The sequence below is a fragment of the Salvelinus alpinus genome, chromosome 15, assembly GCF_045679555.1.
Source record: "Salvelinus alpinus chromosome 15, SLU_Salpinus.1, whole genome shotgun sequence".
In the NCBI taxonomy this organism is placed as follows: Eukaryota; Metazoa; Chordata; class Actinopteri; order Salmoniformes; family Salmonidae; genus Salvelinus; species Salvelinus alpinus.
The window spans coordinates 10,460,287-10,477,121 of NC_092100.1; the positions used below are offsets into that span (position 1 = coordinate 10,460,287).

Genomic DNA, 16,835 nt, shown 5'->3' on the forward strand with positions numbered 1-16,835 from the left:
AGCGCTGTGATAACACATTTAGATGATAACTAAACCAGAAATCAGACATTGTTTTTCCATTGGAATTTGGTTGTGCTTTTAGATGGTTGAACGCACAGTGATAACACATTGTTTAATTCCCAAACTTCTCATTATCTTTTTGAGTGGATGAATAAAGGTTAAAATCTCATTGATCAACATCTCAACCAAATATTACCCACATTTCCACGTTGAAATGACATGGTGTGCCCAGTGGGATGTGTCTACATTGCTGAGGCTTGTTTACTCATTGACTTCAAGTAGAGCATTTTTGGTGAATCTGAATAAAAGCCTAATAAAATTGTCCCACCCCCCCAGCTTGGGCAGCACTGCTACACTGCTTTTTTTATAGTGACAAAGTGTTTGTGACACGTGCATGTGTTCCAATGATGTCATAATTATCTGGAGGTTCCATGTTGTCTATCAGCTTGGCTGTCCTTCAGAAAGCAGCTAATATTTGTACTCCACAGATGTATTTTCATGCAGCTAATAATACCAGCAGAACTAAGGTAATTGATCGGATCCATCAACATAACCCACTGGGCACAGACGTCAGTTTAACATCTGGTTTTGATTTAAAGTTTGGTTGTTGTTAACTAACGTGAATTCAATGTAAAATCAACAAAACGTTTCACCATGTCACTGGATTTAGGTTAAAAGTTGGGTGAAGAAAAGACTAAATGCCTTTCAAGTTGATTACTTTTTGCAAATCCAATTCGTTTTCTAGGTTGATTAAATATCATCACATAGCTTTTTGGGGGTTGAAATGATGTGGAAACAACGTTGATTCAACCAGTTTTTGCCCAGTGGGAAATGGTTCGGTTCACATACAGTCACTTTGTTTCAGCTTGAGAGATCATCCCGGACTTTGCCCCCTCTGCTGTAGCTGAGACGTCCCTGGAAGACATAGTCTTATTGTTCTATGATGTTTCTGACACTGAGACAGTCAGGTAAGGCCACTCACACTCTGTCCAGTTAGATTGTTGTGTGGAGATTAAGAGAGAGAGACTAATAAGAGAGAACTTGTTATGGGGCAGGTCAGGCATCATTCTTGGAGTCATTTGTAGGGTCAAGTCCCCAGCAGATCTATTTGAACCCCTCATTATTTGTGGCCATGTATTAACTACTAAGTGAGTCTTTGACATGAAGACAGTGGTTAGATTCTGCCATTGGGATTGCTCTGATGTTGTTTCCATTCTCTCCTGGTTATGACCATAGAGCCTTGTCCCAGTCTCTAGACCTGCCTGTCTGTGTGGTGGATGACCTCCTGCCCTCTGAAGCTGTCAATGAGATGGTAAGTTGACCTTTTGAGTTGACCGTCATTTCATATTTCAACATTAATTCAATAAAATGTTATAGTGATGCTATCATTGGAAATGTTGAAGTACCACAACCATCTCTGTTGTGTTGCAGTTGTTTAATTGGTCCAACGTTGCCAATGCTCCTCCACTCTTTAACAGTTAATCATTATTTCAGTATGATATTTGTTGTATATTAAGGTTGATTATTTGCAATATAATTAAATTTCTACTAGGAGCAGAGCAATTCTGCCAGGAGCAGAGCAACCTCAGTGATGGAAACCACAGAAGAGGGGAAGCTCAACAGTGTGGAAGATCTGACACTTATGGACTTCCTTCAAAACCTAACTGAGAAGTATGTTCTGTTTTCTTTGGTACTATCACTCCTTCAAGGAAATAGGATCAAATTAGAAACTGATTCATTGGAAAAAAATGTTCAGTGCTAGAAAAGTTGTCACATTGCAATTTTGCCAAAACAACTTGTAGCGGTATTAATTAGAGAAAGGTAAAGAAGATTTTGTTCGGGCGCCAGGCAGGTATTAACCCTGCCGAAAGAAAAGAATAGTAGAACAGCGAGTACCACTACCAGACCCACACACATCAACAGAAGAGACTGCCTAGAGTGTAGCCTGTTGACCAGATAGCCAGCGGAGAGAAAAAGAATACACATCACATCACAGTCCTTCCACAATTCTTGGTAACCCCACCAAACATACCTCATATAACAATAATGGCAGAGCAAATAAACAGCAACTTCATACAATAACAAATTAACCCAGTCATCACACAGAGGATTTGCAATAGTTTGTATTTTCTTCCTGGGAAGGAGTGCAAAGGGTATGAATGTGTGGTGTTCATATACACACTAGTCCAGCTCCAATGAAACTTCAATGTACTTAGGAAATAGAGTCGGTTGCAGTGTAAAGCACTGGAACATAGCGGGAAGAGAAAGAGAGAAAGGGAACAAGAGAGGTCTTAGCTGTGGTCTTGAGGGTGCAGGTATCCGGTCTGACTGTCCGATGGTATGTTGGGTTGTAGTTGAACGCTTCACAACAAATGTTGCTACTAATCCATTTGATCCATAACCATCGTGGTCCCAAATGAGAACAACCACGTCGTCGAGCAATCACACCGAGGATTGATCCAAACACTGTACAACCACATACGCTGAAGACAAACAAAAAACCTCTGCAGCATAGCACACAACAAAAACTGTCGCGCCAATCAATAGCTCCTTCCCAATAGAGCTTAACGAGCTCTTTTATCTCCTCCTTCCTTACTGCTCATGCTCTCTTAAAGTGGCAGCGCACGGAAGTGCAGGATTTTGCCACAAACTGACACAAAGCAAGTATAACTTCACCGTCAGGCAAATATTTAAATAAAAACAATTCTGCCACGCATCCTGATATGACAACATTTCTAAGGCATCCTGATATGACAACATTTCTAAGGCATCCTGATATGACAACATTTCTAAGGCATCCTGATATGACAACATTTCTAAGGCATCCTGATATGACAACATTTCTAAGGCATCCTGATATGACAACATTTCTAAGGCATCCTGATATGACAACATTTCTAAGGCATCCTGATATGACAACATTTCTAAGGCATCCTGATATGACAACATTTCTAAGGCATCCTGATATGACAACATTTCTAACAATATTGTTTTCAGGCAATGGAGGGGGATTCGTGAGGGCGTGTTTGACCCGGTAAGATCATGTTACTGACAATTTAATCAGATTACCATGAAAACTCTGCCTAATGTTTAACCTTGTTCATAAGCTTTTGAAAGATGCACTATGCAACATTTTAAAACACTTGTTCTGTTTCTGGAATACAGCTGACAAAACAACAGCTTGCCGGCTTGTGTCTGAGGATTGACCAGTTTTTATCGGACAAGCTGATGCAGATCATCATCCCAGGTCTTTACGAACTACTGGGCATCCAAGATGCTGCCTCCTCTCAATTGTCACAGAGATCTCTCACAGCGTCACTCACCAGCCTGTTAGACGATAAGGCTAAAACCAAATCCCGAGTGAGATTTACTGAGGCTGGTGTACCTAAGAGGCCAGGCAGTCGAAAGTCTTACAATAGCTTTCGCATCCCGACTCCCTACCCTTCCTCCAACTGTATGGAGCAAAAAGAGGAAGAAGAGCAGGAATCACAACAACTTAAGTTCAAGGAGTTTTACCTGACTAAGGAGATGGGCAGTCTGGGCAGTGGAAGCTACCTGCCCAAGGGGGCCATGAGGTATGTTCTTAAAGGGAAATTTAACAACTTCATATTCATCTCCAGCATCACCATATGTGAAAATTACACATTTCCCTGCTTTGTAGTAAAAAAAGATAGAGGAACGTAACTGTTTCCAATAGTGCTGAGAGATTACTGCTTTTTGAGGTTGATTTGGTTTCGATTCAAATATTTAAAAAATAATCACGGTTTTCGATTTCAATAATTTTTTGAGATATTGAATGCACTATGGATTATGTGGGTTGAATGCTGTAACAACACAGAATAAAAATATTAATAAAAGTCCCATTTGGGTAGTGACTGCCCATTACTGCTTATCACTTATTAACCATCATTTACTTTCTCATATAAATATTTATTTGATGACTTTATTATTTCATTCCAAGTCATCAACTCATCTCTATAGAGCTGCTGCCTATGCTGTCTGACAAAATCACTATTTTAGTAGTTCTTCTAAGTAAATAAGGCATACTTTTATGACTGCTGAATACCAATTATCAATCACTTAGATCATGTATTTCCAGGTAGAGAAACCTCGCAAAGCAACTGCTTTTTATCGCTCTCATGCATTCTCTCGTCTCAGTCAATGAGGTCTCCGTATCTGCTCCACACATAGTGGACAAATAAGCGGGCGTGCAATGGATTATGGGAATGAATGACCATATTTTCTGTTCTAAACTATGTAGAATATTGGCCTGTTGGAAACTACAACTCCCTACTACATTGCATAGTTCGTGCTTGATCTGATTTATCTCTACAGAAACTGAGCATCGAGCTCACAGAAGAAGAAAAAAATTAGATATATGGAATTCAAATAATTGAGCCGACGTCGGTCAATTATTTGTTTAAAAACCGAAAAATAACAAAAATGTTGGTTAAATGCTCAGCTCTAGATTCTAATGACATCATCAGTGTGCATCGTGTGATTTTAACCAATTATGAGTAGGCATAGCCTACTAATTGGTTGATAATGTCATAGAAAACACTTATCTTCCTCTTTCTTTTGTACTACAAAACATAGAAATGCCAATTTTTCACATATGCTGATGTTGGGGTGGTGCTGGAGATGATGAATATGAAGTTGAAACATTTAGACATTTCCCTTTAACATTTCTTCAAACTGCCTTGTATTTACGATTGTCCTTGAAGTTATTAGAAGTTACAGTATTTGAAGTTTATAGCAATTTGGATTTAGCAGAGGATAGATATTGCCAGGATAGATAGATATCTACAGGCCAGTTTCAATACAAATTACTTTTACAAAAAAACATTTTATTGGGCTTTAGAAATTAAGCAGTTAGGCTGACATCACACTAAGGTTTTTTCTCAGAGAAACAGCAGTGTTTTCCTCATTGTTTTCAATGGTGCAGATGTATTTGACACACTGAACATGCATCACAGCCTTACATATTATTTGTTTGACTTTGATGATATCTGTTTTTTGTTCAAGGTCTCAAACCTCTCTGTCTGAGGTGCAGAAGAAAACAACCAACTCTGAGTCTCTACATGTCCTTTTAGGTCTCTCAGAGGACACCCTCGTCACCTGTGTGCAGGACAGCCTGCAAGGTTCTCTCTCCAAACTTGCATGCATGTCCGATTCTCCATCTGGAAGTGCAGGCTCTATGATGCTAATCCCTGCTGTAATGGCAGAGTTGGCTAAAGATGTCAAGTCGGCCGTATCACTGGTCGTTAAGAGTGCCTCCGCAAGTCAAACCTCTCTAGTGACATCTGGAAGAAGGGGAGACTCGGAGACCAAGGTGACTGAAAGCATGGTGAGAGAGCTGGCTGCTAAACTTGAAAAAGTTGACCAAGAGAGCAAGAGTCTAACAGGGCAAGTCATGAGCACCATCTCTGACACAAAGGTGGCTTTTGTTGACGAGAACGAACAGAGTTTGCTGGAAGTTCTGAAGGACAAGATCACGTTTTTGGCATCGCATGTTGGCTTCATTGACGATCTTGATGCCCTGATAAGGAAATACGAGAGCAGCTACAATATTAGTGAATCTGGTTCCTCCTGCACGCTCACATCTAAGAGCATCCAAAAACTCTCCAGCCGGCGGTTTCTAGCATCAGCAATGCAAGCAGTGAGTGGAGTTCTTGCCAAAAAAGTCAGTAGTTTGAGCTTTCCTAGTTCAGTCGTTCAGTCTGAGTTAACAGGTGCTGTATCAGGTCAAACATTGTCTGGCATTGTAAAGACAGAGTCAATTCACCCAGTGGGCTCAGCAGCGTCAGTAGTTGTTAAGACTTTCGTGTCAAATATGAAGTCCTTGGCTGAATCTGAAGAGAGTCCGCAACAGAAGAGTGCCTGGTCTGCTGCTGCTCATATCTACCACAGCATCCAAAACAACTTGAAAGATTATTTCGGCAAGCTTCAGCGATGTGCCTTAAAGAGCATTGTCACATCTGATGACAACATCACAAATGCTGAGTTTAAGGAGACAGTTCCACTTCCTTGCTTAGACATGAAATATAGGCCCAGTAAGAGTGAGCCTCAGTTGCCAGAGTCCACTGGTGAAGTTACTTTACAAAGAGGCCTAAGTGAGAGCTCAAAACTTATTTGGGCACAAACTGACTCAGAAGAAAGCAAGCTCCTTCTGACAACTTGCACCAAAGAAGTCATCTCAGAGCTTCTGGTCTTGTACAACACTGAGATGTCAAAGGAGGACCCCCTGTACACTGTTGGAGAAAAAGGATCAGACTTCTCTATTGAGAGACAACAATTTGTAGAAGGTGTTCTGGCTCAGCTTGGGGATATCTCCCATTCCAGGGCCTCATCATCAATAGTATGTGAGTTCCCCTCTCAAATTGAGGACAGCAGAAGTAATGCCACAGCTTCTTTGACCAGTCTGTTAAATTGCATGAAAAAACTCTCAAGTGAGGAATTCAAGAGAAACGCCACTCAAGCAGTGAGTGAGTTCCTAGTTGAAAAGTCCACCAGTAGCTTAACTAGTGCAAAGCCTGCTTATTCTGTAGCGACCAGGTCTGGTTCCATTCAAAACCGGTACACATGGTCAAAGGATATTTGTGCAGATTCTGCTGCCTTTGGCATCATTGACACATTTGTGGAAGACCTGCAGAGCTTGGCGCAACCTGCAGAAGTAGAGGAGAGAGAACCTGACCTCCAGGAAAAAGCACAAAAGCTACAGAGCAGGATCTGGTCAGCTACCACTAGTTTATATAACAATATTAAGAAGACATTAAAGGACTTCACCATTCACCAGCGGAGGTCAGACATGCTGAGCAGAATGTCCAGTCATATACCCACAGAGGACTCTGAACATCTTGGGACTAAGGAGCACATTTGTTTGGCAAGCCAGGACTTGAGGCAAGCTAGTAAGAGTGTGCCTCACTTGCCCAGTTTGAACCTTGAAGTGGCTCTACACAGGGGTGTCAGCGAGAGTTCAAAACTTCTCTGGACTGAAACAGACGAGGCTCTACTGACCAATAGTACCAAAGAGGTCATTTCAACAATCTTGACCTCATGCGAGGATCAGACAACAAATGCACCTTGCTTCTCCACAGTAGGAAAGAAAATATCTGATATGTCCCTTGCGGTCAACGTGTTGGTAGGTGGTGTTCTGTCTCAGCTGAATAACATCTCCTGGTCAAGGTCCCCAACACCATGTGAAGACATGTTTGAACGTCTCCAAGATTCTCCTGAGCGAACCTCTCCAGTAAGTCTAGATTGCAGCACGGCTGCCTCCAAAGGCATTGCATCTTCCCATAGTCTTTCAACAAAGAGCCTCCAGAAACTCTCTAGTTATGAGTTCCAAACCAAAGCTGAGAAAGGAGTGAGTGAGGTCCTCTCTAGATCATTTAACATTGTGGAGGAAGGTACAACAGATCAGTCTGTATCTACATCCACCACATCTACTGATATTATACAAACCATGGTGAAAGACCAGCAGGAGCTCACCCAGACCACCCATTCATCTGACATGGTATCTGGAACCTCCCTGCTCACCACTGGACAGGTTTCTGAGAAAAGGATCTGGTCTGTTGCTCGTAACATCTACCACAGTCTGCAAAGTAAGATTAAGGAGATTATCAGAAAAGATCTTCAAAGATCAGACACAACTCTTGATTCAATCAAAATGTTTACATATCAAAGCAGTTCTGCATCACTGAGAGCTAATCTCGGCCATCTTGAGGTCAACCAGAGCAGTGTTACATCTGGTGGAAAAGATGCCTGTGTGGACATTCCGCATAAATTACTACCTAAAACCACTGAGCCCTCAGGATCCATGCTGGAGGATAATGGCATGATCCGTTGTAGGAGTGCTGCCAGCCAAAAGACAAGAAAGACCTCTTCTTCACGCTCCTCCATCTCTCCAACACCTACTTCAAAATCAAAGCAGTCAGAATGGCACTTTGCTTTACCCGGGACTCCCATACCCACTGAGTTTCCTGCTCAGATTGACTTTCCCATTGTAAGAAACACAATCATTGAGGACTTCATTCACACAGAGGACTTACTTCCTCTAACCTTTGTTGACAAAGTTAGGCAAGCTGCTGGGGTGGTAGTGGACATTATGGTGGAAAGTGTTGAGAACACACAGGAAAATGGACAGGGTGCTTCTCATCTTAACGACCTCCGTTCTGCTGTTAGGAAATTGAGAAAAATAATTTCCACTTGGACCATCCACATTTTCAGTCATGAATTGGTAGATAAAGTGATAGCCATTCAGGACAGCCACAGCACTCCACATGTCTTAACATTGGAAGCAGCCAAAAGTGTTTCAGACTCCATTCTTTCAAGGCTGAAATGGGGAAAGGAACAATGTGCCATATCCAAGAAGCTCTCCTCCCATCTTCTCCAGATATTTGCTGAAGAGATAGTGAAGGGCTTCCTAAAACAGTGGTCAGATGAATATGAAAATATAAACTTTGATGTTTCAGTCCAGAACGATCCAAAGACTTCTACTTGTATGGTCATTCTTCAAATGATCACCAAAGCCACTGCTAAATGTTATTTTGAGTCTGCTACCAGCGTGGCCACCAGTGACATTGTAGATGGCGTGTTTGATTTGGCAAGGGATACCACCAGCAGTACTGGAGAGCAGGTCCTCACCTTTAACACAAAGGTATAGTACACATACATCTTTCATGAATAACACTGCTGTTGACCTTTATGAGATATATGATTCTTTGGGTCATGGCATTGCACTGCTTCTTTGCAATTGATATGCTGTACTTTAAGATATCGAACATTTTCCAGTTTGTTTCACTGTGCCTTTTCCCACCAACCAGGGTTCCAAGAAAGTTAGTAAGAACCTCTGTCCTCAAGAGTCTCTGGAGTACCAGCCTCAGAACACTTCCCCTACTGTGTACTTTACAGGTAAGCCCTGCTGTTGTTTAGGCTGCTGCTCAGTCAAGACTAAGATATTATTACTTTACCGTTCAACTAATTCATTTGGAAAGACATTGTACTCTCCTCTGAGTTGTTACCTATGACATACTGTACTGCGGGCTGGGTGGTAGCCTAGTGGGTTAAGAGGTTGGGCCAGTAACCGATAGGTTGCTGGTTCAGAATCCCTGAGCTCACTATGCAAAATCTGTCAATGTGCTCTTGAGCAAGGCACGTAATCCTAATTGCTTCTGTAAATCGCTCTGGATAAGAGCGTCTGCTAAATGACTAAACATGTAAATTGATGACATACTGGATGGTCTTTCTTTGCAGTGTCGATGACAAATTCTCATGGCTTCTTTGCTCCAGAGGGAAATTATGATATTGCATCGTCCTTCCCACTTGAAGAGAAGAGTCGCAAACCCTCCCTTTTCACCAGATTGTGTAGAGCCATCACGAAAGGCTTTTCCAGCCCATTCAAATCTTCAAGGAAAAGCAAATTATTTAATTAAATTCCTCATTAAAACAACAAGAGCATTCATTTGTTCAAATCAAAATCGAATCGCATTGGTCACATACGCCGAAAAACAACAGGTGTAGACTTTACTGTGAGATGCTTTATTACGAGCCCATTCCCAACAATGAAGAGTTAAAAAGTAAGAAAATATTTTCTAAATAGTAACACAATAACAAGGCTATATACAAGGAGTACCAGTACCGAGTCAATGTGCATGGGTGCGAGGTAGTTGAGGTAATACAGTATGTACATGTAGGTAAGGGTAAAAGTGACTAGGCAATCAGGATAGATAAACACAGTAGCAGCAGCTAGTGTGAAAGTCGGTCAGTGTCACAGTGAATGTGTGGGTAGAGTGTAGTGAGTGTGCATCGAGCCAATTCAAGAGAGTCAGTGGAAAACAATTAGAAAAATACATCAATAACAAAGGGGTTCAATGCAAATAGTGCAGGTAGCCATTTAATTAACGTTAAACAGTCTTATGGCTTGGGGGTAGAAGCTGTTAAGGAGCCTTTTGTCCCAGACTTGGTGCTCCCGTATCGCTTGCCGTGTGGTAGCAGAGTGAACAGTCTATGACTTGGGTGGTTGGAGCCTTCTGCCAATCATTTACATATCACTTACTTGATTTTTATTTTATTTGATGTCATATTGTAAAAGTATGTATCTGTTCTGCTGAAAATATGATTTTGAAGACAATGAATCTCTACAAGTGCTTCATAAAACAGTTATATTTATTTTTGTATTTTCAAAAGATAGCAAATAGCCAATCAAATATCAACATAAGTGAAATGAAAGACAGATTTAATTTTCAGTGAATAATTGTCTTGTCCAGTGAGCAACTCAATGACAGCAATTCAATGACATCATTAGATCACCTCCAAGAAGCATCTTCAACATTCACCTGACAACCCATTGGTTAAGGCACATACACTAACCAAGTGTTTCTTACCTATCAAGAAGTTTGAGATCAGAAGCTTCTTCAATACCCCAGAAATGGAAAGGCTTTGAGACAAAGACAATCAACTGACAAGATAATGCACATACACTAACCCGGATGTTCTACTTGCCCCACTGAGTTACAGCAAAGTTATCATTTATGCATGGGTCCACGATCCACTCAGAGCGCTCACAGCTATCTGACAGTTCTCAGAATACCAAGGAAGAAGTGTGTGATATTGGATTTTGTATCCTTCCCACTCCAAGTGATTGGGAGTCCCATAGGGTGCCGCATAATTGGCCCAGCGTCGTCCGGGTTTGGCCATCATTGTAAATAAGAATTTGTTCTTAACTGACTTGTCTAGTGAAATAAAGGTGAAATAAAAATAAACTATTTAAGTTGTCTGCTATGTTGCTGTGTAAATCCACACACTGCAGGGGAATGATGACACATGCTGTGCCAACACATCGTTACAGTAGTTGTCAGCTTTGTAACGTAAATAAAGAGTTTGTCAAATACTCTATGTGAAATACAGTATGTATTATTTTCCCATAATGCCATTATTTCATGTCTTTTGTGGTATTTTTTTTCTCCCAAAATAGCATTTTTCCCCCTTATGTAACAGATGTATTATTTTGACACTGCACAGACTCATTTATATAAGCAATTATAATCCACATCTTAATCCGCATCACCGGGGGCAAACTACCTGCCCTCCAGGACACCTACACCACCCGATGTCACAGGAAGGCCATAAAGATCATCAAGGACAACAACCACCCGAGCCACTGCCTGTTCACCACGCTATCATCCAGAAGGCGAGGTCAGGACAGGTGCATCAAAGCAGGGACCGAGAGACTGAAAAACAGCTTCTATCTCAAGACCAACAGACTGTTAAACAGCCACCACTAACATTGAGTGGCTGCTGCCAACATACTGACTCAACTCCAGCTCACTTTAATGATGGAAATAGATGTAAAAATGTATCACTAGCCACTTCAAACAATGCCACTTAATATAATGTTTACATACCCTACATTACTCATCTCATATGTATATGTATATACTGTACTCTATATCATCTACTGCATCTTGCCATCTTTATGTAATACATGTATCACTAGCCACTTTAAACTATGCCACTTTTATGTTTACATACCCTACATTACTTTATGTACATATTCTTTATCCCTTTACACTTGTGTGTATAAGGTAGTAGTTGTGGAATTGTTAGGTTAGATTACTCGTTGGTTATTACTGCATTGTCGGTGTCACGATCGTCTTCTTGTGAGAGATTGGACCAAGGCGCAGCGTGTGCAAAATACATCTCTTTATTGTGGAAGAGAGAAAAACACAAAAACGAACACTATACACAAACTAACAAAAAACAACAAACGACCGTGAAGCTAAATAACGTAAGTGCACAGACAAGCAACAAACGTTCAACATAGACAATTACCCACAAACACATGATGCCCATGGCTGCCTTAAATATGGCTCCCAATTAGAGACAATAAACCACAGCTGTCTCTAATTGAGAACCAATCCAGGCAGCCATCGACATACAAACACCTAGACAAGACCTTTCCCCATTAAACCTAGACAACCCAAAACACATACTTCCCCATGTCACACCCTGACCTAACTAAAATAATAATGAAAACAAAGATAACTAAGGCCAGGGTGTGACATAACCCCCCCCTTAAGGTGTGAACTCCGGGCGCACCAGCATAAAGTCTAGGGGAGGGTCTGGGTGGGCGTCTGTCCACGGTGGCGGCTCTGGCACTGGTCGTGGTCCCCACTCCACCATAGTCACTACCCGCTTTCGTAGCCTCCTCCAAATGACCACCCTCCAACTTAACCCCACTGGATTAAGGGGCAGCACCGGACTAAGTGGCAGCACCGGACTAAGGGGCAGCACCGGACTAAGGGGCAGCACCGGACTAAGGGGCAGCACCGGACTAAGGGGCAGCACCGGACTAAAGGGCAGCACCAGGATAAGGGGCAGCACCAGGATAAGGGGCAGCACCAGGATAAGGGGCAGCACCAGGATAAGGGGCAGCTCCGGACTGAGGGACGGCAGCTCCGGACTGAGGGACAGCACCGGACTGGCTGGCGGATCCTGGCTGGATGGCTCCGGCGGATCCTGGCTGGACGGCTCCGGCGGATCCTGGCTGGGCTGCTCATGGCTGGCTGACGGATCTGGCTGCTCATGGCTGGCTGACGGATCTGGCTGCTCATGGCTGGCTGACGGATCTGGCTGCTCATGGCTGGCTGACGGATCTGGCTGCTCATGGCTGGCTGACGGATCTGGCTGCTCATGGCTGGCTGACGGATCTGGCTGCTCATGGCTGGCTGACGGATCTGGCTGCTCATGGCTGGCTGACGGATCTGGCTGCTCATGTCTGGCTGACGGATCTGGCTGCTCATGGCTGGCTGACGGATCTGGCTGATCCTGGCTGGCGGAAGGCTCTGGCTGATCCTGTCTGGCGGAAGGCTCTGGCTGATCCTGACTGGCGGAAGGCTCTGGCTGATCCTGTCTGGCGGAAGGCTCTGGCTGATCCTGTCTGGCGGAAGGCTCTGGCTGATCCTGTCTGGCGGAAGGCTCTGGCTGATCCTGTCTGGCGGAAGGCTCTGGCTGATCCTGTCTGGCGGAAGGCTCTGGCTGATCCTGTCTGGCGGAAGGCTCTGGCTGATCCTGTCTGGCGGTAGGCTCTAGCGGCTCCTGTCTGGCAGACGGCTCTGAAGGCTCATGGCAGACGGGCGGCTTTGAAGACTCATGGCAGACGGACAGTTCAGACGGCGTTGGGCAGACGGGCAGTACAGGCGCCGTTGGGCAGACGGGCAGTTCAGGCGCCGTTGGGCAGACGGGCAGTTCAGGCGCCGTTGGGCAGACGGGCAGTTCAGGCGCCGTTGGGCAGACGGCAGACTCTGGCCGGCTGAGACGCACTGTAGGCCTGGTGCGTGGTGCCGGAACTGGATGTACCGGGCTAAGGACACGCACCTTCAGGCTAGTGCGGGGAGAAGGAACAGGGCATGCTGGACCCTGGGGACGCACATTAGGCCTAGTGCGTGGTGCCGGAACTGGTGGTACCGGGCTGAGGACACACATCTCAGGGCTAGTGCGGGGAGCAGCAACAGGACGCACAGGACTCTGGGGACACACAGGAGGCTTGGTGCGTGGTGTAGGCACTGGTGGTAAAGGGCTGGAGACACGCACCATAGGGCTAGTGCGTGGAGGAGGCACTGGTGGTACTGGGTTGGGGCGAGGAGGTGGCGCCGGAAATACCGGACCGTGCAGGCGTACTGGCTCCCTTGAGCACCGAGCCTGCCCAACCTTACCTGGTTGTATGCTCCCCGTCGCCCGACCAGTGCGGGGAGGTGGAATAACCCGCACCGGGCTATGTAGGCGAACCGGGGACACCATGCGTAAGGCTGGTGCCATGTAAACCGGCCCGAGGAGACGCACTGGTGACCAGATGCGTTGGACCGGCTTCATGACATCCGGCTCAACGCTCAATCTAGCCCGGCCGATACGTGGAGCTGGAATGTACCGAACCGGGCTATGCACGCGTACAGGAGACACCATGCGCTCTACTGCGTAACACGGTGTCTGCCCGTACTCTCGCTCTCCACGGTAAGTACAGGGAGTAGGCGCAGGTCTCCTACCTGACTTCGCCACACTCCCTTTAAGGCCCCCCCCCCAAGAAATTTTGGGGTTGTACTCACGGGCTTCCAGCCTTGCTTCCGTGCTGCCTCCTCATATCGCCTCCTCTCGGCTTTAGCTGCCTCCAGCTCTTCACGAGGGAGGCGATATTCTCCCGGTTGTGCCCAAGGTCCCTTACCATCCAGTATCTCCTCCCATGTCCATGAATCCTGTGTAGGTGGGTCCTGTTGCCGCTTGACACGCCGCTTGGTCCTAGATTGGTGGGTAATTCTGTCACGACCGTCTTCTTGTGAGAGATTGGACCAAGGCGCAGCGTGTGCAAAATACATCTCTTTATTGTGGAAGAGAGAAAAACACAAAAACGAACACTATACACAAACTAACAAAAAACAACCGTGAAGCTAAATAACGTAAGTGCACAGACAAGCAACAAACGTTCAACATAGACAATTACCCACAAACACATGATGCCCATGGCTGCCTTAAATATGGCTCCCAATTAGAGACAATAAACCACAGCTGTCTCTAATTGAGAACCAATCCAGGCAGCCATCGACATACAAACACCTAGACAAGGCCTTTCCCCATTAAACCTACAAACCCCTAGACAACCCAAAACACATACTTCCCCATGTCACACCCTGACCTAACTAAAATAATAATGAAAACAAAGATAACTAAGGCCAGGGTGTGACAGTCGGAACTAGAAGCACAAGCATTTCGCTACACTCGCATTAACATCTGCTAACCATGTGTATGTGACAAATAAGATTTGATTTGAATAAAATAGTTTTAAGGCAGCAGTGTTCATACTGTGTATTTTACATTGATTTCAACCACTATAGGTCTTCATCAGCAAGTGAGGATTTCTATGGACAAAAACTAGTGTTAAGTGGGGGGGTTTGGAGCCTCAATTTGACCCATGTCAAACACTTACAATCACATACAGTACAACCACATACATTCATTCAACTGAATGATTCTAGAATAAAGACTAGAACAATAATAATTCCATTCACATTTGGCTACTACAAATAGCCAGTGAAATATGATACGTTTTTGTTACTTGAGAATACGAATGACTGAAAATCCACTGCCTGCCGTTATAAACTGTCTACACACAAATCAAACACAGTATTGACTATATCTATAAGCCTCATCAAAAGGAACTAAATTCTTCGTCGTCCGCATTGTTTCAGGCATCATCTGTTCCAAAGTCTCATCTTGTTCACTGTATTTTCCTCCCTTGTTAGTGACAATAGAGGTACTTTGTGAGGTACCAGTTAGTGCAGTTGATCTCTGGGTCGTGTTCATGAGGGCACACAATGGAAAACGTAAAAAAATATATATATGTTTTTCCCGAACAGAAAACTTAAATAAGAGTTCCTTTTTGGACAAGTCCAGGTTGTCCCTCCTTGTTTCAGTATGTTTAATCTGCCTAATGACCAGGATCCTGGTGTCTACCCAATGTGCTGAGCACTCCTCCTGGACAGAGTCCGTGCTACATTCAGCTGCTGCAGCCATGGTCTCTGTGTGAAGGCACTGTTAGAGAGTCAATCAACCAGAACAAGGTTAGGAGACCAAATGTGTGGTCTATCATTGTGAAATACTGTATATGTGATGGCCTCAATACATTAATGAAGCTCCCTTACATCCTATCCTCTCCCCATACTGACACTATATATACCTTCTAAGCATGATAGTTGGCTCATGATTTGTTTCAGGACTTGTTAGGGTAAACCAATAACAGCTTCTAACTCCAAGCCATAAGTAAGCATTTCACCTGTAAATCACTGTCATTTAAAGTTGGACTAACCTGGCCAAGGCCAAACAGTATATGGCGTTTTCTCTGGGTGTGCGGTCGCAGTGGAGAGAAAAGGAGAAAAGGACTCCATATATCACCATACTATATATATATATCACCATACTATATATATATATATATATATCACCATACTATATATATCACCATACTATATATCTCCATACTATATATCTCCACACTATATATCACCATACTATATATCACCATACTATATATCACCATACTATATACACTGCTCAAAAAAATAAAGGGAACACAAAAATAACACATCCTAGATCTGAATGAATGAAATATTCTTATTAAATACTTTTTCTTTACATAGTTGAATGTACTGACAACAAAATCACACAAAAATGATCAATGGAAATCAAATTTATCAACCCATGGAGGTCTGGATTTGGAGTCACACTCAAAATTAAAGTGGAAAACCACACTACAGGCTGATCCAACTTTGATGTAATGTCCTTAAAACAATCAAAATGAGGCTCAGTAGTATGTGTGGCCTCCACGTGCCTGTATGACCTCCCTACAACGCCTGGGCATGCTCCTGATGAGGTGGCGGATGGTCTCCTGAGGGATCTCCTCCCAGACCTGGACTAAAGCATCTGCCAACTCCTGGACAGTCTGTGGTGCAACGTGGCGTTGGTGGATGGAGCGAGACATGATGTCCCAGATGTGCTCAATTGGATTCAGGTCTGGGGAACGGGCGGGCCAGTCCATAGCATCAATGCCTTCCTCTTGCAGGAACTGCTGACACACTCCAGCCACATGAGGTCTAGCATTGTCTTGCATTAGGAGGAACCCAGGGCCAACTGCACCAGCATATGGTCTCACAAGGGGTCTGAGGAGCTCATCTCGGTACCTAATGGCAGTCAGGCTACCTCTGGCGAGCACATGGAGGGCTGTGCGGCCCCCCAAAGAAATGCCACCCCACACCATGACTGACCCACCGCCAAACCGGTCATGCTGG

At 44.1% G+C, this 16,835-nt stretch overlaps 1 protein-coding gene across 1 annotated transcript; it reads left to right on the plus strand.

Moving 5' to 3' along the window:
* The first annotated feature begins 379 nt into the window (after nucleotides 1-379).
* On the plus strand, nucleotides 380-9,137 carry LOC139539475 (serine-rich adhesin for platelets-like). The gene is made up of 7 exons (XM_071342452.1): nucleotides 380-968; nucleotides 1,237-1,312; nucleotides 1,553-1,671; nucleotides 2,998-3,034; nucleotides 3,166-3,575; nucleotides 5,026-8,659; nucleotides 8,826-9,137. Exons 2-7 carry the CDS (start codon nucleotides 1,310-1,312, stop codon nucleotides 9,027-9,029), a joined length of 4,407 nt encoding a protein of 1,468 aa, XP_071198553.1. The 5' UTR covers nucleotides 380-968; nucleotides 1,237-1,309; the 3' UTR covers nucleotides 9,030-9,137.
* The last annotated feature ends 7,698 nt before the right edge of the window (nucleotides 9,138-16,835 follow it).